The sequence below is a fragment of the Microcaecilia unicolor genome, chromosome 7, assembly GCF_901765095.1.
Source record: "Microcaecilia unicolor chromosome 7, aMicUni1.1, whole genome shotgun sequence".
Lineage (NCBI taxonomy): Eukaryota > Metazoa > Chordata > Amphibia > Gymnophiona > Siphonopidae > Microcaecilia > Microcaecilia unicolor.
This window is the reverse complement of record NC_044037.1, coordinates 32,068,676-32,094,760: the sequence shown is the minus strand read 5'-3', so window position 1 is coordinate 32,094,760 and position 26,085 is coordinate 32,068,676. Positions and strand designations below refer to the sequence as shown.

The window sequence follows — 26,085 nt, the reverse complement described above, 5'->3', positions numbered from 1 at the left end:
TGAATAGAAGAAAAACACACAAGTGTTGGTCCAGCAATCCATTTAGTTTGCCCTGTGGATAGTCGTTCTCGTGCCATGCCTAGTTCTTTACTGCTGCTTTGGTTCCTGTTCCAATCTACCCAGTGATTTCCTGGTTCCTGTTCAACACCTAGTTTCTCCCAGTTTAATCTGTTTTCCTGATCCTTGCTTAGTTTTCAACATTTACTCAGTGACCTTTGGTTCCTGACTCGTTCCTGGCTCCACACCACTGGTTCCTAGGCTAGCCTGTCCAGGTCTAGTGCCATCTTAGAGTATGATAGCAGCCCATGTCAGCCAGTGCTTTGTAAAGGCCCACCTTCAAACTGTGGATGGTGTCTTTCGGTACCTGGAAGGGGGGAGTGTGCAGACTGAAAAGATGGAGATGGGATAAAAATACAAAAACATAGTTTCAAGAGAACAGTTCAGAGAATGACTACCAAAATAGCAGAGTCTGTACCAAAACCGTATGAAATAAGATCCAGGAAGAGATTTTCAGCAAGCTTTCCATGAACATGGGTGGATGTTCATGGAAAATGTCGTAAAATCTGTACCCCCTCATAGTAACATAGTAGATGACGGCAGAAAAAGACCTGCACGGTCCATCCAGTCTGCCCAACAAGATAAACTCATATGTGCTAGTTTTTGTGTACACCTTACCTTGATTTGTACCTGTCTTTTTCAGGGCACAGACCGTATAAGTCCGCCCAGTACTATCCCCGCCTCCCAACCACCAGCCCTGCCTCCCACCACCGGCTCTGGCAAAGACCATATAAGTCTGTCCAGCATTATCCCCCGCCTCCCACCCACCAGCCCTGCCTCCCACCACCGGCTCTGGCACAGACCATATAAGTCTGTCCAGCACTATCCCCCGCCTCCCACCCACCAGCCCCGGCACAGACCGTATAAGTCTGCCCAGCACTAGCCCCTCCTCCCAACCACCAGCCCCGCCTCCCATCACCGGCTCTGGCACAGACCGTATAAGTCTGCCCAGCACTAGCCCCGCCTCCCACCCACCAGCCCCAGCACAGACCATATAAGTCTGCCCAGCACTAGCCCCGCCTCCCAACCCCCGATATGAGGAGAAAAAAAAAGCTAGCACCAGTGTTGGTAGTTTTGGACCTCAAACATAAGCCTGGGAATGTCCTACTTTAGAGGAGAGGAAAGAGGGTGGATAGCAATAACCTCATTACCCCCCCCCCCCCCCCCTGGTCCATGCTAGGAGAAACAACTCTCTATAGCTGCCCAAGCTTTATTATGCACAAACAATAAATTTCTCTTCTTGACCACTGCTCTTTCGTATTTACGTGTAAGTCAGCCCGTGCTCCACCGTAAAGCAAAATCAATGTTAGAATTACCTTTCCAACAAGCAGCAGCTCAGAATTGTTTTGACTGCTAGTAACAATGACAGAGTGAGCAGCTGGGCCTCCTCGACAGATAAGCTCTTCCAAGTTGCTTAATGATTTCCATATTACAATTTTAACTCTTCATCGGTTGCAAGATATTGCATTGCAGATGTGATCCCAAATCTGTTCCCCAAATTTCCATGTGTAAAAAGGTACATGTAGACTTCTTACATGACCAGCATAGCGCATTGCTATCTTATTGGCTGTAGCTCTTTTAAGGAAAGGAAGCTCTTGAATAGGTATGAGAATGAAAGTGGGTAGACTCTCAGAAATAGTGAGAAAATATTTCATTACAGAAAGAGGGTGGAAGCTGCAATAGAAGTTCATCAGCTAGTAAACAGTTAACCGTTCCCGCACTTGCTCATACCAGTCTACTCGTCATTCTGCATTCTTTTCCCTTAGTCCATCTTTGTGGAATTCCCTTCCATTCATGCTTCGCTCGGAACAATCCTCCCAGCACTTCAAAATTGCCTCGAAGACCTATTTGTTTAGTAAAGCCTTCTCAGATAGCTCTTTGAGCGGGGGCTCCTCGGGACACATTTAGCCAGTCAGGTTTTCATGATATCCACAATGAATAAGTGTGAGCTACAATGGAGGCAGTGCATGCAAATCTAGCTCATGCATATACATTGTGGATATCATAAAAACATGACTGGTTAGGTTGTGTCCTGAGGACTGGGTTGAGAACCCCTGTCTTAGAGCAGTCTTTCACAAGTCTGGCCATAGAGTACCCCTGGCCTGTTAGGTTTTCAGGATGTCCAGAATGAATATGCTTGAAAGAGATTTGCATATAATGGATGCAGTGCATGCAAATCAAGTTCATGCATATTCATTGTGGATATCCTGAAAACCTTACTGGCAAGGGGTACTCCAGGACTGGACTTGAGAAGCAGTGACTTAGAGCAATGGATGGACTGGGCAGGCAGCGGCGAGTGGACCACTGCAATTTACCCTTCTCTTACTGTTTTTATTTCTCTTTTTACTTATTTATTGTATATCTTACTGTTTTCAATTTACTGTTTTCAAGTTTATCTCATTTATTGTATTTATGTTTATTCTTGGTTATTTTACTATTGTTATGCTGTTAACAAAATTGTAAGTTGTATGTTAAACTGCTGTACACCACCTTTGGTAAATCTCTTCATAAAGGAGGGTAATAAATCCCAATAAATAAATAAAATATCAAATTTGAATAAACTAAACTAAACTAAACTAGAAGTGATGGAAGTAAAAGCAGTAATAGAACTAACGGGATCAGCAAATGGACAGCAATGAGGGTGATGGATGGGGGGGGGGGGGGTTACACATACATGCCAATATTCCAGCTACATACTATTCCATAACACGGCACCTACGTGCAATGGCGTGTACTCTGAAAGTGGGCATACACATGTGCAGAGTGTGGTTGGACACACATAACTCATGTAAATTATGGAATACTACACATTTCATGTGTTTGTAGCTCCCATATGAGGAAAGGCCAAAGAGGTAAGGGCTCTTCAGCTTGGAAAAGAGACGACTGAGGGGGGATATGATTGAGGTCTACAAAATCCTGAGCGGTGTGGAGTGGGTGGAGGTGAATCAATTTTTCACTCATTCAAAAAGTACAAAGACCAGGGGACACTCAATGAAATTACGTGGTAATACTTTTAAAACAAATAGGAGGAAATATTATTTTCACTCAAAGAGTAGTTAAGTTCTGGAACTCGCTGTCGGAGGATGTAGTAAAGGTGGTTATATCATATCTGGGTTTAAAAAAAGGTTTGGACAAGTCCCTGGAGAAAAAGTCCATAGTCTGCTATTGAGACAGACATGGGGAAGTCACTGTTTGCCCTGGGATCGGCAGCATGGAATGTTGCTACTAACTGGGTTTCTGCCAGGTACTTGTGACCTGGATTGGCCACTGCTGGAAGCAGGATACTGGGCTGGATGGACCACTGGTCTGACCCAGTATGGCTATTCTTAAGTTCTTATGAGTACAGCTGGTGAAAGTGTTTGCACCTGAAATAACACACATGCGACCTGTTACATAACTATATTATAGGCACCCTATTGTAGACTTATCCCCCTGATCTTTAGGTGATTTTACACAGACTGGATGAAGGGAGGGGTATCTTTTGAAAGCTCATCACAAACATATTATGTTAATTCAAGAAACAAATTTCAGCAATAGACTTTTGTAGATCTTTATTTTTACATGAAAGGAGAGCTAGAGACTGTGTTCCCTCTACGTTGAGCAGGAGTCCTCCACCTACAGTCCTGCCAGTAGGGGTTGCTGTTTCACTATCACTATCACTATCACTATCACATATCACTATCAGTCATGAAACACATACAAGCTTTGCAGAAATTCATGGAACCTGCCTGTCCCTCTTGATTGAAAACACAATATTGAAACACTACCCCCTACTGGCAGCAATGCAGTTGGAGGACTCCTGCTCAGCTTAAAGGGAACGGTGGCCAGAGAGCAACTGAGGTCTGTTGTATTGTAATAAGAAGATCATTAGGCAGATTAAATGCTCTTCAAGGTCATCTACCTTCATAGTCTCACATTTGTGTGTAATGCAGTGGTGAACCAAGGGGGGGCGGTGGGGGCGGTCCGCCCCGGGTGCATGCCGCTGGGGGGGTGCCGCGCGCCTGTTGGTTCCACTCGTTCCGTGCTCCCTCTGCCCCGGAACAGGTTACTTCCGATGCGCAGCACCCCCCCCCCCCCCGCAGGTAAAAATGCACCCGGGGGGGTGTCCTTTCGCCGGGGGGAGGTGTCCTTTCGCCGGGGGGGGGGGTGTCCTTTCACTGAGGGGGGGGTCGCGCTGCACCCGGGGGGAGGTGTCCTTTCGCCGGGGGGGGTGTCCTTTCGCTGAGGGGGGGTCGCGCTGCACCCGGGGGGAGGTGTCCTTTCGCCGGGGGGGTGTCCTTTCGCTGAGGGGGGGGGGGTCGCGCTGCACCCGGGGGGGGTGTCCTTTCGCCGGGGGGGGTGTCCTTTCGCTGAGGGGGGGGGTCGCGCTGCACCCGGGGGGAGGTGTCCTTTCGCCGGGGGGGGGTGTCCTTTCGCTGAGGGGGGGTCGCGCTGCACCCGGGGGGAGGTGTCCTTTCGCCGGGGGGAGGTGTCCTTTTGCCGGGGGGGTGTCCTTTCGCTGAGGGGGGGTCGCGCTGCACCCGGGGGGAGGTGTCCTTTCGCCGGGGGGGTGTCCTTTCGCTGAGGGGGGGTCACGCTGCACCCGGGGGGAGGTGTCCTTTCGCCGGGGGGGGTGTCCTTTCGCTGAGGGGGGGGTCGCGCTGCACCCGGGGGAGGTGTCCTTTCGCCGGGGGGAGGTGTCCTTTCGCCGGGGGGGTGTGTCCTTTCGCTGAGGGGGGGGGTTGCGCTGCACCCGGGGGGAGGTGTCCTTTCGCTGAGGGGGGGGTCGCGCTGCACCCGGGGGGGGCGCATCGGCGATCTGCCCCAGGTGTCAGCCACCCTAGGAACGCCACTGGTGTAATGGTCTACAGTAAGAGAAAATCTAGAGGCTTCTGTTTGCTCTGTGAATGGCAGCAGTATGCAACTGAAGAACAAGCCTACTGACTTCTGTTTACTCCTTCTGCACCTGGAATAGAAGTCAGTGTTTTATACATAAAGAGGTATTGAATCCAAAAGTTCAAAGGAGTAGCTTTAAATGCATAATTTATCCAAATATCATTTCTAAACCTGTAAGCATTAACACTGCCTTTGTGCTTCCCCCAGTGTTAGACCCCTTTTGTATGCATAAAATCTGGCTTTAGAGAGAAATAAATCCATTATTTGTTTGCCTCACACTGGTGAATGCTTAAATTGCTTTAAATTTCAGCCCTGATATTTTGTAAGTAAAGAACATAAAATGTTTATATCAGTGAAAAGCAAAGCAACCGATATAAACTACTACATGAAACTAATTTTCTGTCACGTGAAAATATTGCCACATTTTGCCTCCTGGCTAGGCAAGCTCGGGAACATCCTTCTCTCTCATTGATTTATAGACAACAACTAGCATCATGTTGATAGTGGGTTCCTGCCCAACGGAAATTTACACAAGTATCACATGATCCAAAATATCAATATGAAACACATTTGTAAATTGGGCCTTTTGTCTGTTGTGACATCATTTGGACCTTGTTTTGAAAACAGAAGAATCACGCCTAATGGTTAGAGCAGCAGACTAAGAACTAGGGAAGCCAGGGTTCAAATCCCACTGTCGTACTTTCTGATCTTGGGCACGTTATTTAACCCTCCATTGTTTCAGGTACAAATGTAAATTGTGAGCCTAAATTAGTGTGCCTGAATGTAACTCACCTTGACGTACTGTACTCCTGAAAGGCATCAGCTAAATCCAAACTCCTTTCCCTTCCCATTCCTATACAACGTTGTTTATAATATTATCCATACGCTACATACGGTCATAACATCCCAAGAAATGATGTCAGCATCAGCTAAATCCAAACTCCTTTCCCTTCCCATTCCTATACAACGTTGTTTATAATATTATCCATACGCTACATACGGTCATAACATCCCAAGAAATGATGTCACATTCAGAAATATATATGTTGAGCACCTAACATGCTTATAGTTTGCTCAAAGTACATTTATGTTATAAGATCCTGTGTGGGTATACGGTACTGTGTAATGTTAAAAGTAGCAATTTCAAACAAGTTAGTTGAATTTTCTTTTCTTTGTGAGAGCCAGGGGCGTATCTGAGGTTCAGCGGTAGGGGGGGCAGGGGCTAGAGTGAGGGGGCACATTATAGCCTCCCCGGCCGCCAACGACGACCCCCCCCACCACCGTCAACTCTCCCCCCCCCCGCCGTCAACCCTCCCCCACCGTCGCCATCACCTACCCCCACCGAGGTCCGCTTCCTCCTGCCTGCCGGTGCCTTTTACTTCAGCTGGCGGGGGACCCCAACCCCCGCCAGTCCAGCCGAGGTCCTGTTTAAGTTTTCTTCCTCGTGCTGTGCTGTTAAAAGCTGCATCCCTTCCCTTCCAGTTTCGGACGGAGTCTGACGTCGCAGCACGTTGACGTCCTGCACGTACAAACAACGTGCTGCGACGTCAGACTCCGTCCGAAACTGGAAAGGAAGGGATGCAGCTTTTAACAGCACAGCACGAGGAAGAAAACTTAAACAAGACCTCGGCTGGGCTGGCGGGGGTTGGGGTCCCCTGCCAGCTGAAGTAAAAGGCACCGGCAGGCAGGAGGAAGCGGACCTCGGCGGGGGTAGGTGACGGCGGGGGAGGGTTGACGGCGGTAGGGGGGTCCAGGGCAAAATCTGCGGGGACCCAGGCCCCTGTGGCCCCACGCAGATATGCCCCTGGTGAGAGCATGCAACACTTCCACGTAATGCAATAACCCGGTAGGGAGCGTGGCTAACCTTGGAGACAACCATCCTGAAATGCTGCTTTGAAACCGCCCTTGATCCCTTCTGGATAGGATTCAAGTGCAAGGTCTGGACTCTTGAGGCGATGTGGGCTTTTTCAAAACCAAGAACCTGGGCAGTACAGGATTCAAATGCCTTCCTACTGACCAGTTAGGACCATAATGATGTAATGACCATTGCCAAAGCAGGAGGATTAAATCTTGTGCAACCTCCTTCCCCCCCCCCCCCCCCAAGAAAAAACAAGCAATAAACTGCAGGGGCGTCCTAACAAATAAATAAAAATGATGAGGGAATGTACTAAAACAGAGCTCTTCAAATGGCAAGAGCAGAAACTATCCCCCGATTTCTATATATCGCGCCAAGATTGCCACGTGGAAATTGAAGCATGTTCCATAACTTAATTAGTTAACAAGCTAATTGGCGCTGATAATTGAATGTTAACAAGCAATTAGCACAAATTGGCATTAATTAGAATTTACGCGCACTACTTGCTAACAGGGGCGTAGCCAGACCTCGACAGGAGGGGGAACCAGAACCCAAGCTGGGGGGCACATTTTTGCTCACCTCCTCGTGGCTGCCCTCCCCCCCCCCATGGTTGCTACCGCCTCCCCGCCACCATTTTCCGGCCACTGTTTCTGCCCCCCCCCCCCCCCACTGCGAAAGTACTTTGGCTGGTGGGGGTTCCCAACCCCCACCCAGCTAAAGTGTTTGTCCTGCACTGGTCTCACATTGCTTGGCGCCCTGTTCTGTTTTCAGTCGCTGTGCATGCTCGTGTTAATGAAACTGTTTTAATAATGGTTGTCACAAAAAGGTGCCCCAAATGACCACTGGAAGGATTAAGGCATGGCCCCCTTACTCCCCCTGTGGTCACTGACCCCCCTCCCACCCAAAGATATAAAAGAAACTGTACATATCAGGTTCTATAACAGCTTCCGATGTTATGGTCAGTCGTATTAGAGCAGCAAGCAAGTCCATGGAGTCGCCTAGTGGTCAGTGCAGTGGAGAAGGACACCCAAGCCCATAACCCACTTTAAACTGTTACACTTGTGGTGGAAAATGTGAGCCCTCCAAAACCCACCAAAAACCTACTGTACCCACATATAGGTGACACTTTCAGGCATAAAGAGCTAAGTACATAAGTAATGCCACACTGGGAAAAGACCAAGGGTCCATCGAGCCAAGCATCCTACCCACGACAGCGGCCAATCCAGGCCAAGGGCACCTGGCAAGTTTTCCAAACGTACAAACATTCTATACATGTTCTTCCTGGACTTGTGGATTTTTCCCAAGTCCATTTAGTAGCGGTCTATGGACTTGTCCTTTAGGAAACCGTCTAACCCCTTTTAAAACTCTGCCAACTCACCGCCTTCACCACGTTCTCCGGCAATGAATTCCAGAGTTTAATTACGAGTTGGGTGAAGAAAAATTTGCTCCGATTTGTTTTAAATTTACTACACTGTAGTTTCATCGCATGCCCCCTAGTCCTAATATTTTTAGAAAGCGTGAACAGATGCTTCACATCCACCTGTTCCACTCCACTCATTATTTTATATACCTCTATCATGTCTCCCCTCAGCCGTCTCTTCTCCAAGCTGAAAAGCCCTAGCCTCCTTAGTCTTTCTTCATAGGGAAGTCGTCCCATCCCTGCTATCATTTTAGTCGCCCTTCGCTGCACCTTTTCCAGGGCTATTGTATTGTTGTACAGTTGGATACTGCAAGTTTTTGGTGGGTTTTGGAGGGCTCCCCTTACAACATAAGGGCGTAATGGTGAGATGTGTAGCTGGGACATTTTATGTTAAGTCCACTGCAGTGCCCCCTAGGGTGCTCCACTGCTCTGAGATGTCTGTGTGGCCAGTCTACTAAGAATGCTGGCTCTTCCTACATCCCAATGGCTTGATTTTGTGCATTTTTCACTTGGGATCTTTTTTATTTTTTTAAACGATCCAAAAAGATAGACGAAGTGAGCACAAAAACGTCTAGCAAGTGGCCATTTTTTAAAAAAAGAGAGACTTTTTCAGGTTCGAAAATGGCTATGTTCGCTACTGGATTTATGGATGTTTTCCACAAAACGTCCAAAGTCAGATTTAGACATCACATTGAAAATGCCCCTCAATGTTTCGCAGTCCTGTTTTATGTAGGGGGATGTATAAATCCTTGAGAAAAGATCTATAGAAGATCAATTTGGGTGTAAATGTTAATTGTATCTGTAACATCTTTGTTACTTCTTTCCACGTGGAGGGGCATTTTCGAACGGGGACGCCCATCTCTAAGGGCGCCCATCTCTGAAGACGTTGCCGCGAAGGGACGGGGCATGCTGTATTATCGAAACAAGATGGGCATCCATCTTTCGTTTCGATAATACGGTCGAGGACGCCCAAATATCAACATTTAGGTCGACCTAAGAGATGGTCGACCTAAATGTTGAGATGGTCGACCTAAATGTTGAGATGGTCGACCTTAGAGATGGATGACCTCGGTTTTCGCTGATACTGGAAACCGAGGATGCCCATCTCAAAAACGACCAAATGCAAGCCATTTGGTCATGGGAGGAGCCAGCATTCGTAGTGCACTGGTCCCTCTCACATGCCAGGACACCAACCAGGCACCCTAGGGGGCACTGCGGTGGACTTCACAAATTGCTCCCAGGTGCATAGCTCCCTTACCTTTGGTGCTGAGCCCCCCAACCCCCCCCCCCAAAACCCACTCCCCAGAACTGTACACCACTACCCAAGCCATAGGTGAAGAAGGGAGGACACCTACATTTGGGTACAGTGGGTTTCAGGTGGGTTTTGGAGGGCTCCCATTTACCACCCCACGTGTAACAGGTAGGTGGGGATGGGCCTGGGTCCGCCTGCCTGAAGTGCACTGCACCCACTAAAAACTGCTCCAGGGACCTGCATACTGCTGTGATGGAGCTGTGTATGACATTTGAGGCTGGCATAGAGGCTGGAAAAAATGTTTTTTAATATTTTTTTTTTAGGGTGGGAGGGGGTTGGTGATCACTGGGGGAGTAAGGGGAGGTCATCCTCGATTCCCTCCAGTGGTCATCTGATCAGTTCGGGCACCTTTTCACGATTTGGCCGTGAAAAAATTGGACCAAGTAAAGTCGGCCAAATGCTCGTCAGGGACGCCTTCTTTTTCCATTATCGGTCAGGGACGCCCATCTCTTAACCACGCCCCTGTCCTGCCTTCGGTACACTGCCGACATGCCCCTGTGAACTTTGTTGGTCCCCGCAACAGAAAGCAGTTGAGGACACCCCAAATCGGCTTTCGATAATGCCGATTTGGGTGACCCTGAGAGAAGAACGCCCATCTCCCGATTTGTGTCAGAAGATGGGCGTCCTTCTCTTTCGATTATGCCGCTGATAGCCTCCAAGAATGGATGGAGACAATAACAGTCATATAACATTCTTCATGATCTATACCACTGTCATCATTGGGTTTGATAATGGGCTCCCAAACTGCCCGGTGGGCAATAAAGAATAGTGATTGATAAAGATGGAAGAGGAAAGGGATCGCCCCATATGGGACCAAAAAAAAAATCCCAACAGATCTGTTCCTGACAAACTACATCTGTTTCCTGTACCCTTGGTGAAACTATGTGGAGGCCCTGTTACGGGTCGAACCACACAATCAAGCAAGTTGGATGTCATGAGTATCTGCATTTTTTGAAATACTAATTTGCTCTGTGTGAATACAGTGACCTCTTACATATATATAAATATATATATATATATTTTTTTTTTTAAACAGGGCATCACGCAACAAATCTGAAAAGAAAAGGCGAGACCAGTTCAATGTTCTCATTAAAGAGCTTTGTACAATGCTGCAGGGACATGGACACCCTCTTAAGATGGACAAGTCAACAATACTGCAGAGGACAATTGACTTTTTACAGAAGCAGAAAGGTATTTATCAACTTACGTTTTTCTCCAGTGGAATGGGGTGAGCCATACAGGAGGCATGATCCTACCAATATTTTGCCCATCACAGACTCAGCCCCTAGAAAGTTTGGGGAAGGGGCAGGGGATTGGTTTGTTTGGCCCCTCCAGCTAGTCCACTGTCCCTGTTTTTCTCAATAAAGAGAGCACAGCTCTTCAAAGCTTGTCATAAAAGTCTCTACAGATACTTTTTGCTTCAATGATTTAAAGCAAACAAAACCAAGAATTCTTCAGCTAGCCTCAGCTACATTATTAACCACCCTTTTTATTGCTTTGCTTTAGAGATGAGTGCACAGTCTGAAGCCTGTGAAATTAGACAAGACTGGAAGCCTTCATTCCTCAGCAATGAGGAGTTCACGCAGTTGATGTTAGAGGTAAGAGATGCTTCACACTAAACAGTCCGAATATTTTTGCATGCAATACGTTAGAAAGAGAAACCCTCAGGGTTCCACAAAAGGCTATAACTCTTCAGTGAAGAGATCAATATCACATAGTAACATAGTAACATAGTAGATGACGGCAGAAAAAGACCTGCACGGTCCATCCAGTCTGCCCAAGAAGATAAATTCATATGTGCTACTTTTTTATTTGTACTGTCCTCTTCAGTGCACAGACAGTATAAGTCTGGCCAGCCCTATCCCCGCCTCCCAACCACCAACCCCGTCTCCCACCACCAGCTCTGGCACAGACTGTATAAGTCTGGCCAGCCCTATCCGCGCCTCCCAACCGCCAACCCCGCCTCCCAACCACCAGCTCTGGCACAGACCATATAAGTCTGCCCAGCACTATCCCTGCCTCCCACCACCGGCTCTGGCACAGACCGTATAAGTCTGCCCAGCACTAGTCCCGCCTCCCAACCACCAGCCCCGGCACAGACCGTATAAGTCTGCCCAGCACTAGTCCAGCCTCCCAACCACAACATAAATTTTGCAAGATAACTGAATATTTCTTCAAATTTGAATTACTTAGGCTCCTAGCCAATTAACTTTATGCCAGACAACTCAGAAATGAAGTGGTTAAAATAATGAAGAGTTGTGGTGTGGATAGGGAGGAGTTAGATTTTTAACTAGGTAACATCAATGTTCAATGCTATCTACTTTACTGGTTAAGTTAGTTGACATAAATAGCAGGTTTAAATTAATTTGTTAAAATATCCAGTTAAATTTAACTCACAATCAGCAGCATCAACTTAACTGGTTATTTTTTTAAATATCTAATTAAAGATAACAGAATTATTTGTACTTTATAGGGTTGTACCAAATATTTGTATTCGATTTGGCCCCGAATAGTGTCCCGAACACATTATTCGTATTCGGCCGAATCGCGATTTCAATTTGAATATGAATAATGCAGGGCTCTACTATGCTAAATCCTACTGAAATAAACACTTGATCTCCGATTTCACATTGGTTCTTTTATTATTTATGTAGAGGAGTGTGGTAGCCGTGTTAGTCCACTCTTAAGGTTATCAATAGAAATCAAACAAAATAAAACATGGAAAAGAAAATAAGATGATACCTTTTTTATTGGACATAACTTAATACATTTCTTGACAGTATTTCTCTGTTGATCACCCCACCCCTCACCTATCCACACCCATCCTGTTAGAATATCAATGATATGCTTTGATGTCCCCATGCATACCTCCGACCCACCCCCATCCTCCCACCCTGTCAGACTATCATAGTAATGCTTGAATGTTTTCACTTATATACACTGTCAGCTAGCACATTTGCTTATTTCCGATCTGACGAAGAAGGGCAACCTTTGAAAGCTAATCAAGAAATGTATTAAGTTATGTCCAATAAAAAAGGTATCATCTTATTTTCTTTTCCATGTTTTATTTTGTTTGATTTCTATTGATTATTTATGTAAAAACTGAATGATATTTTTTATTATTCGGATTTGGCTGAAGAGTAGAATAGGCTACTCAGTACAGCTCTAGTATATTTATCTTTAACTGGACAAGAAACCACTGAATATTAACCTCAGGGATCATGGTAGAGAATTAGAAACGTTGATTTACTGCAGACAGCGCTCTGTTTCCGTTCTTGAAGTAATCTATGGTATTGCATCACAATGCAAGTTAATTAAGAAAACTGTTTAGAGCATGAATTGTGATATATGACCTAGTCAGAGTGGTACTAGCAAGAAGGAAGTCTGAGTCATTCTCCTGCTGCGACACAAACTACTTGAGGGTTTTTTTTTCCTAACCCCGAAACTAATGAGGTAAATGAGATAAAATAGACTTTATTTATTTAGCACGTTTCTTAAGATGCTTTTATTCAAGATGTCTGTCAAAAAGCCAACATAGAAACACAAAAGAAACGAAACTATACAGTACATAAACTCCTAGCAATGGAGGACAAGATCAGAATGAATGCAGTAGGACAAAAATATTTTGAAAGCATAAGAATTAGGGACGTAAATAAGTGAAAAGGATTTAATTCCAGTGATTGAGCAAGACTGGCAGGGGTGTTGCCGACATCTCTGTAAACTCCCTTATTGTGTCCCTTTGCTGTTGTGCTGCTTCAAACATTCTCCTCCTAAAGCACTATATTTTGTAGTGAGGACCATGTCAGCAAAAAAAGAAATCCAGTATCCAGTACATAGCATATTACATTACATTATTTTGGTTCTTGTATTCCACAACTATCCGAGAGGTTTAGTGCAGATCACAAAGAAGAAAAAGCAGGCAAACCCTGTGAGCGAATATAACGTGGCAAAATGTGGGATACAAATGTAACAAATAAATAAATAAAGATCAAGGTATAAAGTAATACAACATAAAATAACAAAAAAATACTCAATAGTAAAGCTAAAACTTTCTTTAAATGTTTTTAATGACTTCCTGAAATCAACATCATTTTGAATTCTTCTTAAATATAATGGAACTGAATTCCAGATAGCAGGTGCTTGATATAAATAAGCTGGGGCTGTCCCGTAAAAAATCTTGAAAACCATTGTGCAACGCTTTAAAATAAACGTGTGTCTCCACTGGAAACCAGTGAAGGTCCTGCAGCAAAGGTGAAACTATCGCTTTTATGAGCTGAAAAAAAAAAATCAAGCATGCTGCTGTATTTTGAACTGTTTCGATTTTTTCACAAGGTTCTTTTGGCAACCTGCGTAGATGCTATTACTGGAATCCAGAGTTGACAATAAGTCTAAATGTATGAGTGTCGAACATTGAGGTGCCAGCACACCAGCTCTATGGCATACATCCAAATGTTAGACACGTTATTATCTGGTTAGGCTAGTATTCAAAAAAGGAAAATAGGTACCTCCATGCATATATAGCAAAAGTTCTCAGCCCAGTTCTCATGATCCGCCCAATCAGTCAGGTTTGCAGGATATCCACAATGAATATGCATGAGATGTGTTCTCTCGGTTGTTATAGTTCTATGTAACTATTGATATTCATAACACTTCATTTTCTCGTTTTTCTCTCTGCCTATCCTCAGGCACTAGATGGTTTTCTGATTGCGCTTACCACTGATGGAATTATAATTTATGTTTCCGACAGCGTCTCATCTCTTCTTGGGCATTTACCGGTAAGCTATGATATCACTTGGTCATCATTCCACAAGTCAACTGTTTTCGTCCAATCCATTAGCATTTTAGTAAAATTCCTTCCTGCTTAGTTCTAGTATGTTGGGATATCTACTACGTTGGGTAATTCTATAAGTGTGTCATGGTAATCCTCTTTCATTTTTGGCCTTTCTTTCCATTAGGATATGAAATTGGCTGCTCTGACTAACCTGGCACCTATCCCACTAGCCTTTCTGTTTTTAAATCCCAGGAAAAGCAAGAATCACATTGTACTGAATACTCACTACAGCTTCAGCCCTCCCCAACGCTCACTCTATCCAAACCTGAACAAGCAAGCCAGAAAGCAAAATCTAGCAACAAAAGCCTAACCTCTAACTCCCAGATACTGAATTTAGATTCTTGTCCAAAAACGCTCTTCCTTTTTGAAAGATTTGCTTGTGCCCAAGCTGCAAAAGGAGCCCAGACAATCGCAGTCACAAATCTTCCATTCACTGGTGGTGAATTCCAGTGTGTACTTTTTAAGTACATTAACTGCACATCCCCACCGGCCTTCTGACCATAAACAATTAAGGGCTGGGGATAATTATTAAAGACATCGGAATTGAGACATCCAGGTTAGGATGTGGTCAGTTCAGGTGGGATTTTAGAAAAGGCTCTGCCCACTCCAAACCCTTTTTAAAAATACCTCCAGGAGTGCACGTGTATTTGCGGGCATGGTTGCCCACTCCAGGCTCCGCCCTTTCTGCCTCGCCTCACCCCATGCCTGGAATAAACTCCCTGAGCCCATATGCCAGGCCCCCTCCCTGCCCATCTTCAAAGCCTTGCTCAAAGCCCACCTCTTCAATGTCGCCTTCGGCACCTAACCACCATACCTCTATGCAGGAAATCTAGACTGCCCCTATTTGACATTACTCCCATTAGATTGTAAGCTCCTTGGAGCAGGGACTGTCCTTTTATTAATCTGTACAGCGCTGCGTAACCCTAGTAGCGCTCTAGAAATGTTAAGTAGTAGTAGTAGTAGTAGTGGTTGTTCATTTTGGGCCAGATTCTATATTTGGCACCTGAAAAATCTGCGTGGAATAAATTTCCACCTTAGCTTATTCTATAAGCGGGACCTAGATGTAGGCGCAGTATATAGAATACACTTAGCTGATATCCCAGCGCTTAGAACTACACACACATCCATTTATACCAAGGAAAATGTGGCATAAATACCAGAGTGTAAATTTAGGCACAGAGGGACATATTCTATAACAGTGCGTGTAAATTTTGGTACGCCCATGAAACACCCATTTCCCTATCCCTTTTTGGCTCTTCCCATTAGAATGTAGGCACTGTGAGTTACAGAATGCGCTTAGAGGGGCATAATCAAGCGGCACTGGCCATCTATATGACCGGCGCCGCAAACAGCGGGGCCGAACCGTATTATCAAAAAAGATGGCCGGCCATCTTTTGTTTCGATAATACGGTTGGGGCCGGCCAAATGTCAGAGATGGCTGGGTTTGAGATCCCAACATAGGGCAAGCTATAAGTTTATTTCTGCTTATCAGAACATATTCTCATTAGTATACAACATTTTTGAAAGTTCTCTCCTCTTTGGATGTTGAATATGCAAAGACACTGCTTGTGTAAGTAATCAATCTCATTGTTAAGCACTGTATAACCGTCTCATTGCAAATTGTTGAACATGACAAAGCATTCTTTTGTACCAGTCAGATTTGGTGGACCAAAATATATTAAACTTTTTGCCTGAGAGGGAGCAAAGTGAAGTTTACAAGCTGCTCGCACCACATATGCTCATGACGGACCCTGTTACAACGGACTTTCTCAGCAGTAAGTTCCTTGCTCACTATTTTGTTGGCAGGGTTAGTTTGGATTTTCAATTTTTTTTCATTTCATTTGAAAACTATAGTAAATAGAAATAAGTCATTCGGCAAGTACAATAGGAACTTGATTGAATTGCGCTTAGGCCCCCAAATTCTGTATAGGTTACCCAAAGTAATTGGCTAAATTGGTGATCGCAATCAATAATTGGTCTTACGCAGGGCCGCCGAGAGACTGGGCCAAGCCCGGGGCCCCGCCCCTGCCGCCCTCACCGCCCCGCCCCTGCCCCCCCCCCCCCCGAGGTCGCCGCTGCTGTTCCCCCCTCCACGCCCCCTGAGGTCACCATCGCACCCCTCCACCACCCCCCGAGGTCACAGCCACCGCTCCCCCGTTCCGTCCGCCACCGGGCCGGGCCCCCTGCATTGAAATCGCAGTCTCACCTCCGTGAAAGCAGTGCTGCAGGCAGCAGAACGCCTCCCTTCGGTCCTCCTTCCCTCCCTCTGTCCCGCCCTCGTCTGACGTAACTTCTGCGAGGGCGGGACACAAGGAGGGAAGGAGGGCCGAAGGGAGGCGTTCTGCTGCCTACAGCGCTGCTTTCGCTGAGGTGAGACTGAGATTTCAATGCAGGGGACAGACAGTCGACGACGGAGGACGGGTGGGACTGCGGCGCCGGGCCCCCCTTGGAGGCCCGGGCCCAGGGAATTTTGTCCCCCCTGCCCCCCCCTCTCGGCGGCTATGGTCTTACGGGTTAATTGGAACTAATTATCAGTTATCCCCAGGTTCTATATAGCATGCCTAGAGATCCGCACTGAAATCCAAGCATATTCTGTATCAATGTACAGAACTTAATTGACTTAACAAGCTAATCAGCATTGATAAGAGCACTTAACAAGCAATAATGAGCACTAATTAACAATAATTAGAATTTATGCACACAACTGGCTAAGCATATTCTGTAACACAATGTGCCTAACTTCTAACTTGCGAAGACAAAATTGGAAGTGGTTATGGGTGGGAAAATGGGGGTTCCAAAATTTACACATATAGTTATAGAATATGAGCAAATGCGCCTAAATCTACATGCCAGGATTTACGCCATGTTTTTCGTTGGTGTAATGAGTGCACTTAGTTTTAGGCACTGGGATATCAGCTAAGTGTATTCTGTATACCGCTTATAGAATACGCTTAGGCAAAAATGTTTTCCTCGCAGATTTTTTTCAGTCACCATATATAGAATTCCCCCATGCATGTATTCTATAACATGCGCACTTAATTCATCTTGGGTACCACTTCAAAGGAGCTATGTGGCCAAGTAAGGGTCATGGGCGGGTCCTAGGGTTCCTAGGATTTAGGCACGGAGTTGCAGAATACTTCCATTTCTGCACCTAACTGGCAGTAGTTAGGGTGCAAAAATGACTTCAGCTAGTATTATTCTATAAAGACAGATCCGTGCAAAACTGCCTTTATAGAATTTGTGTTTAGCACGCATCATTCTGTGGCCCAACTTGGGCTGCCACTTACTGAATCTACACCGTGATACAGACAACTACACACGTTCAGCTCTATCTGAGCGCTACCCTTAATATATGTAGTACAGTAGTACTTTTTCACCAGAAGGGTGGTGGGAGGGTGGTGGAACACCCTCCCAGTGGAGGTGGTTGGGGCAGAAATGGTGACACATTTTGAAAAAAAAAAAAAAGAAATAAAAGGGATAAATACAGGGGATCCCTATCTAGCAAGTGGATGGGATCAAAGGAAAACAATTACATAGAGGTATGTAACCTGCATGGAGCGGAGCTGTATGATTAAATGAATATAGAGCAGCTATTTTTTATATAGCAGGTCGCACTTTGTGGAACAGTTTACCATTGAGACTTAAGAAAATATAAGAGATCAAATAGATCAAAAGAGAATTGAAGACCTACATAAGTACATAAGTAATGCCACACTGGGAAAAGACCAAAGGTCCATCAAGCCCAGCATCCTGTCCCCAACAGCGGCCAATCCAGGCCAAGGGCACCTGGCAAGCTTCCCAAACGTACAAACATTCTATACAATCAAGCCATTGTGACATCACTAATGAGGTTGGCTCTTATTGGTGGAATGAGCCACTATGACATCACAATAGGTTAAATCACTGCTCTATGTAAGTGAGCCAAGTAGAGGACATAAGTACATAAGTAATGCCACACTGGGAAAAGACCAAGGGTCCATCGAGCCCAGCTTCTTGTCCACGACAGCGGCCAATCCAGGCCAAGGGCACCTGGCAAACTTCCCAAACGTACAAACATTCTATACACGTTATTCCTGGAATTGTGGCTTTTTCCCAAGTCCATTTATTAGCGGTCTATGGACTTGTCCTTTAGGACACCGTCCAACCCCCTTTTAAACTCTGCCAAGCTAACCGCCTTCACTACGTTCTCCGGCAATGAATTCCAGAGTTTAATTACGAGTTGGGCGAAGAAAGATTTTCTCTGATTTGTTTTAAATTTACTACACTGTAGTTTCATCGCATGCCCCCTAGTCCTAGTATTTTTGGAAAGCGTGAACAGACGCTTCACATCCACCTGTTCCACTCCACTCATTATTTTATATGTTCTATAAAGGGGACACGCCTCTTATAGAATCATGCTTAATGATGATTTTTTTCCTGGTACCAAAATTTGAGCACCATTTATAGAAGTCCCCTCTTTATGTGCCCCTTGCGTGTGTAAATGTCAAAAATATAGCACTTATGTAAGTGTTCACTTACCCATGAAATTGCCAGCAGGGCACCTAAGTGCCATTCTGCAAATACCCGCGTAGCTTAAATAACCCAGATTTACAAGGCGGACATATACATAGGGGCCCTTTTACTATGCCATGCCTAAAAGTGGCCTGCGCTGGTGTAGGCATGTGGTTTGGACGCCAGCTGGTCTATTTCCTCAGCACGCCTGAAAAAAGGCCTTTTGTGCGTGTGCTGGAAAATGGACGTGCGGCAAAATGAAAACCAGCGCATATCCATTTTCGGCCTGAGACCTTACTTCTTTATACAATTGTATGGGGCAATCAGAGACCACCAGTGCGGGGGGGGGGGGGGGGGGGGTGATGGTTTTTTCTTTTTCTTTTTTTTTTTTGTACCATTGTTATGTACCATTGTGTTGTATTTCAATTTTGGTAATTGCTTTTGGTGTTTTGTTGTATGACCAATGCTATTGTATTTTAACCGCCTTACAAAGATAAGTCTGTGCTAGAATGCACGTTTCTTATATTTGAAGAATGCTGGTACGCTGCACAGCTATGGTATATTGAGAAATGCAAAATAAGAAAAGAAAGAAATAGAAAATGAGAAAATAAGGGTGATCTTATGAAGATTTGCACCACAACCATTTTTCTCGGAGAAGAAAGAACAGGACTGTTCATATGGTGTGAGCTGCAGTTAGATCTGATGATCCCCATAAAAAAAACCCAAAAAATTATTTATGTCATTGCAGTTATAAGAAATTTGTGATGAAGTTTTGGATGTTTGGGACACTTGGCAAAATTACATGTAGACGTTAGTCCCCACACCTTCTATTTTTGGTGGGTTTCAATTAGAATAGTCCCTGTATATAAGCATGTAGGCGACCAGTTGTGAAATTTCCCCCTAAAGGCTGCAGAATCTTAAAATAAGGTGCCCACACTTTTCAGTTTTTTTGATCAGAATTTCCCCAGAAGTAAAATTTTGCTGAAGACCCTCCTCATAGCTGGGGGAATAGGGTAAACTCCATCCCCCCATACCCCCCCCTTAAATTCAGACAGAGTGCAGCTCTTATCATGAGACTTGGCCCTGCTGCAGTGGCGTACCTAGGGGCGCTGACACCCAGGGCGGATTGCCGATGTGCCCCGCCCCCCCAGGTGCAGCACCCCCGTGCAGCGTGACCCCCCCCCCTGGTGAAAGGACACCCCCCACCCCGGTGAAAGAACCCCCCCAGGTGCACGCCGCTGGGGGGTGCTGCGCGCCGGTCAGCGTCGTTCGTTTCCATGCTCCCTCTGCCCCGGAACACGAAGTAACCTGTTCCGGGGCAGAGGGAGCATGGAAACGAATGACGCTGACCGGCACGCAGCACCCCCCCCCCCCTTGGTACGCCACTGCCCTGCTGCAAGCAATGATGTCATTAAGTGCTTCTCCAGCTGCTGGGGGGAGAGAGAGGATAGAGTTCAGGTAATTTAATTGAATACAAATATTGGGAGACTTCATGACCATACTGTTAAATGTAGGTCTGGTGTTTGCTGTGCTCGGCCTCCTTCGGGGATTGGGGGGGCTGCTTCTGGACTGGGCCCTGCCCATACTGCGGTGATATTTATGCCACGGGTCTCCACCTATGTCTAGTTTAATAAAACAACTTTAAAAAGTACTTCATAAAAATTGTTTGAAATAATCTCAGCTTGTTTTCTGAAAAGGTTACAATAATGTGGTAGTAAAGTCTATGACAGCTTATGTATATGAGAAGGGATAAATATATTTGCCATTCAAGGTACAAAAAAGCACAATACCACGAAAAACAACCTTAGATTAGTTTGGGGCTGTTCTGTTATTTCTTTTTTCTTCAATGAGGTCATTTTGGAAAGGTTGTGCGGTATTTACATGTGTAAATGCAATTTTACCATGCTACTATTTACATGTGTAGATGCCCAGGGATCACAGATTTCAAAATAGTGTGTTCTAAGCATGGTTTGACAAACAAAAAAAGCAAACACTGGGCCTTCAGGATTGGGAAAAATGTAATCCTTTATTACAATGAAGACCCGACACGGGCCGTGTTTCGGCATACAAATGCCTGCATCAGGGGTCAAAAAACTGCTATAGGTCAGCTTATGGACTAGTAAGCAAGGATGTGAAAAGAACAATCAGGAAATATTCCCCGTTGTTGAAACAACTTGTATATGGTCAGAAAAATGCCTTCAATATTTCCTGATTGTTCTTTTCACATCCTTGCTTACTAGTCCATAAGCTGACCTATAGCAGTTTTTTGACCCCTGATGCAGGCATTTGTATGCCGAAACACGGCCCGTGTCGGGTCTTCATTGTAATAAAGGATTACATTTTTCCCAATCCTGAAGGCCCAGTGTTTGCATTTTTTGTTTGTCTGGTTGTTTTTGTATGCTGATTTCCCTCTTTTTTGTGACTGTCTAAGCATGGTTTGAGCAGTCCTAGTCAGTTCACAGTGGGGCTATATGTGTGTATATTTTTAGCAGTTTTCCTGTCAGTATGTACAGCTCTTCCCAGGGCTGGGCCTACCATTGTGCGATTGTTCTTTTTTTTTTTTTTTTGACATAACCCTGCTTTTCAGCCTCTTCTGACTTATATAAAGTGACAGTGCATATGGCCCTGCATCCCATCATATCCCCATGGGACACCCCTGCCTGCTTCGAGGCACGTGTGTCAGCTACTTGCTCATTTGGATATGGGGTCTCCACCAGTGATTAAGGGACCATAGAAGCCAACTTTTCAAAATTATTGGGGGTGCTAAGCCCAATGGAAATAACCCCTTCCTGGACACATACAAGGAATTTTCTCAATGTCGGGGGTGCTCAGGCACCCACAGAGCCGGCTCCTATGAAGGGGGCAATTGTGCTTACCTCAGTGGTATCTACCACAACTTCAAAAAGTACAAAACAAGTTAATTCTCTTGGCTCCTTAACCCAGTGCCGTAGCGAGGGATAATGGCACCCGGGACGGGTCGCCGCTGCGCACCCCCCCGGGTGCAGCACGGCGTGACCCCCCCTCTGCGGCGCACCCCCCCGGAGTGCAACCCCCCCCCCAGAGCGCATTCTTACCTGCGGGAGGGCCGATCCGCCCCGAGTGCATGTCACTCGGAGCTGCGTCGGCCCTGCTGGTTCCCTGCTCTCTCTGCCCCGGAACAGGAAGTAACCTGTTCCGGGGCAGAGAGAGCAGGGAACCAGCGGGGCCGGCACCCCCCGAGCGCGTGAACCCGGGGTGGACCGCCCCTCTCGCCCCCCCTTCCTACGCCAATGCCTTAACCGTATATATTGTTTTGTAAAATCTGACACTCACATGGGTAAATGTCAGCAAATATACATGTATGTTGCAAGACCGACATCCTTTACATATAGTTACCGGTGCTTATAAGTAATGTCACCTTTCTGCACATGGTCTTTTTGAAATGACTGTTGCCACTTGATGTACCGGCAAACACAAATGTATCCTTATACGTCTTTTACAAAAGGCTCTACATTAGCCAAACCTTTTGTAAAATACTCGGAGAATGGGAAATGGCCTAACTTGGATGTCCCAATTCCTGTCTATATATCCTGTGCAAAAAGGGAGCTTATAATGTAGGGACGGTTACTGAGGTTCAGAATCTGATAAAGTACGAACGTAGGATTTTCTAGATGTTTATACCTTTTCATTTTCTTTTTCAGCGGAAAAACAAATAGAGTTTTGTTGTCATTTAGCAAGAGGAAGCTTAGATCCCAACGAGCCCCCGACTTATGAATATGTCAAATTTGTAGTGGATTTTAAATTTTTTACTCACGGTAAGTTATTACAAGTTATACAATACATGGTTTTCTACTCGTATATATTGGCATGTGTGTGAATAACCAGAAAAAAAATCCAAACTCTCCATATTATCAGCCTTTAAACTTATCCTAAAATCTGTTACATTTTTGTTTGTTTATTACCAATTTTGATATACCACAATTTAAACGTTTATCAAAGCAGTACCTCTCCACTCTCATCTCTCCCTAAACTCCTCCCCGGAAACTCCGTTCACTGGGTAAATCTCTCTTATCTGCACCCTTCACCTCCACCGCTAACTCCAGAGGTGGCCAGTTCAAATCCCACTGCTGTTCCTTGTGATCTTGGGCAAGTCACTTAACCCTCCATTGCCTCGGGTACAAACTTAGATTGTGAGCCCCCCTTGGACAGAGAAATATCCAGAGTACCTGAATGTAACTCACCTTGAGCTACTACTGAAAAAGGTGTGAACAAAACCTAAATAAAAAGAGAAGCCTGAGGAATCAGAGCATTGAAGAGGGCAGATATCATTGCATGACTTTAAAGGCAATAATGAGGATTTTTCAAATCTACACATTTTCTTGCAGAAAACTCAGGTGCTTTCACTTGGAAAACAGACGCAAAGTTTACAAGTACATAAGCACAAAATCGTTGCCATACTGGGACAGACCGAAGGTGGTCAATCAAGCCCGGTATCCTGTATCCAATAGTGGCCAATCCAGGTCACAAGTACCTGGCAGAAAAACAAAGAATAGCAACATTCCATGTAGAACCCCAAAGAGTAGCAAGATTCTAGAATTCTAAAGAATAACAAGATTCCATGCAGAATTTCAAAGTGTAGCAACATTCCATGTAGAACCCCAGAGAGTAGCAAGATTCCATTCAGAATCCCTAGTACATAAGTATTGCCATACTGGGAAAGACCAAAGGTCCATCAAGCCCAGCATCCTGTTTCCAACAGTGGCCAATCCAGGTCACAAGTACCTGGCAAGATCCCAGAACAGTAAAACAGATTTTATGCTGCTTATCCTAGAAATAAGCAATGGACTTTATCCCATTGCAGACAGCTTGATAAAAGCTTCTATAAAATATATGAAAAAAATCCTATGAAATGAAAGTATTAAACTCGTCAATAGTGTTATAAAACCCTGGGTTGGTTTATTTTTCTTCTTTGCACAAACTATAAATATGAAAATGTGCACACTGCAATGAACTTACAGGATAGTGGTGACTATTTTTTTTTTAAATTTGATTGGGGATTTGTATGTGGGGGGATGGCTGTGGACATCTTTTTAAGACCTTTAGGTTTGTGTTTGTCGTTTTACCTTGTTTCAGAGTGTCAGAAGTACCTTTTATGAGATCAAAGTTTAGTGCCAGACTTTAGGAACAGCTTGATTAAAACTAGGCAGTTGCCTAGGGCAACAGCTTCTAGGAGGCACCAAAAAGCGGCTGCAGTCAAACCAAAACAATAGATTCCGATAGCTGCTAACTCTAAGGAACGATATCAGGTACTTTAGCAGCAGAGAGAGTGGGCAGTTTTCAAATAACCCATTTACTAATAATTATTTTGGGAGGGGTGACATGAGGGTGATCATGATTGTTGGGAGTAAATGGGAGACAAGAGGTCTATAGGTTAATGGAGGAGGGGGCACATGGCTGAAGGTTTGCCTAGGGCACTTCATTTCCTTGCACCAGCCAAGGAGTGGCCTAGTGGTTAGGGTGGTGGACTTTGGTCCTGAGGAACTGAGTTCAATTCCCACTTCAGGCACAGGCAGTTCCTTGTGACTCTGGGCAAGTCACTTAACCCTCCATTGCCCCAGGTACAAATAAGTACCTGTATAAAATATGTAAGCCGCTATGAGTGGGAAAGTGTGGGGTACAAATGTAACAAAAATAAAATAGATACTATTGGAGATTCTACATGGAATGTTGCTAAACATTCCATGTAGAAGCCTGCGCAGCCTTCTGTTTCTGTGAGTCTGATGTCCTGCACGTACGTGCAGGACATCAGACTCACAGAAGCAGAAGCCTGTGCGGCCACATTGATGATCTGCAAGGGCTGACTTCTACATGGAATGTTGCTAGTGGAATAGCAACATTCCATGTAGAATCTCAAATAGTAGCAACAGTGAAGGAGTGGCCTAGCGGTTAGGGTGGTGGACTTTGGTCCTGAGGAACTGAGTTCGATTCCCACTTCAGGCACAGGCAGCTCCTTGTGACTCTGGGCAAGTCACTTGCCCCAGGTACAAATAAGTACCTATAAGCAGCATTGAGCCTGCCATGAGTGGGAAAGTGCGGGGTACAAATGTAACAAAAATAAAATACATTAAAAGTATAACCAACTAACAGGAAACTCAAGAACTTCAGAGTAATGTAAAAACATGGGAACTAACTATCAGCTGCTATAAAGGGGAGCAGCCATGACAAGCTGATAGGATTGTTATATGTGCCAGGAAGTAAAATGTTAACATCACAAGATGGCCTTGGAGAAAAGTCAGGAAAACTGATATTTTAAAGTTTTATTTATTCTCTAAAATGCATCTTTTCTTCTTTTGCCTTGTGTGTCGTGCACCTTTTTTGAGCAGGAAAACTGCCCAAGAGATGTTTGGGGCTCGGGCAGCAGATTAAAGAAGGTTTACTGTTCAGAATCAGACTACTCTGTTTCAGTTTTAGTTGAACGGTCTGCTTTCTCATCGATAAAATCATCTTTTTATAAAGGCTCATTTTCATTTCTCCTCCTTGCTCCCATTAGTGCCTACTCCCTCGTGTAATGGTTTTGAGTCGGCCATTGCAAGGGCCTTCAAGTCAGCCACCGAGGAGCAGATCTGCCTTGTAGCCACTGTCCGTCTTGTTACACCACAGTTTTTAAAGGTGAGTGGTAGCATACTTCCCATTGGTTCATTTTAAGATCCTGTGCTAAATTTAGAAGTGCTTATAATTCTGTAATATGTCTAAATATATGGTAATATATTTCAAGTTGTAGAAGTTGAAGCAAAGGGGAGACACTCACAAGTTTTTTTTTAATTATAGTTCTCAGATCTAATTATGTGACATTGCTTGTTTTAAGTGCAAAGCATATTTGTGAATCTTTTTGGCTATAGAGAGAAGTGTGTAAGCATAAGAGGATCAATTTCCGGCCTTTCCATGGAGCATCCAGGCCTGTAGGTATGGACCTACAAGCTGAATTTCAAAGGAGAAACGCATCATGGTGTTTCCTTTTAAACAATGATAGCCCAGTCCACCCAGTCCAGGCTGCGTTTACATATGTAACCACAGAGTCTGCAGTAGAGAGCTGCATGGGAATGGGGATTGTTGGAATCCTGAGGGTATGGAAGAAGTTGTCATGGGATTCCAACTGGATTGAACAAGTAGCAGCCACGTTTTGAACATGTTGCAAGTGGCAAATTTGAACTATATAGCAGTAGTCCAATTGGCTAGTAATAGTGACCTGCAGAATACTTCTCAGA

The 26,085-nt window shown here is 45.0% G+C and overlaps 1 protein-coding gene across 1 annotated transcript in view; it reads left to right on the top strand.

The window, feature by feature from the left end:
* PASD1 (PAS domain containing repressor 1) overlaps positions 1–26,085 on the top strand; it is a 95,270-nt gene that overhangs the window by 22,283 nt on the left and 46,902 nt on the right. Inside the window, 6 exon segments of the mRNA XM_030209849.1 lie at positions 10,556–10,710; positions 11,026–11,117; positions 14,205–14,294; positions 16,005–16,125; positions 22,522–22,635; positions 25,371–25,489. Coding sequence (XP_030065709.1) covers positions 10,556–10,710; positions 11,026–11,117; positions 14,205–14,294; positions 16,005–16,125; positions 22,522–22,635; positions 25,371–25,489 — 691 coding nt within the window.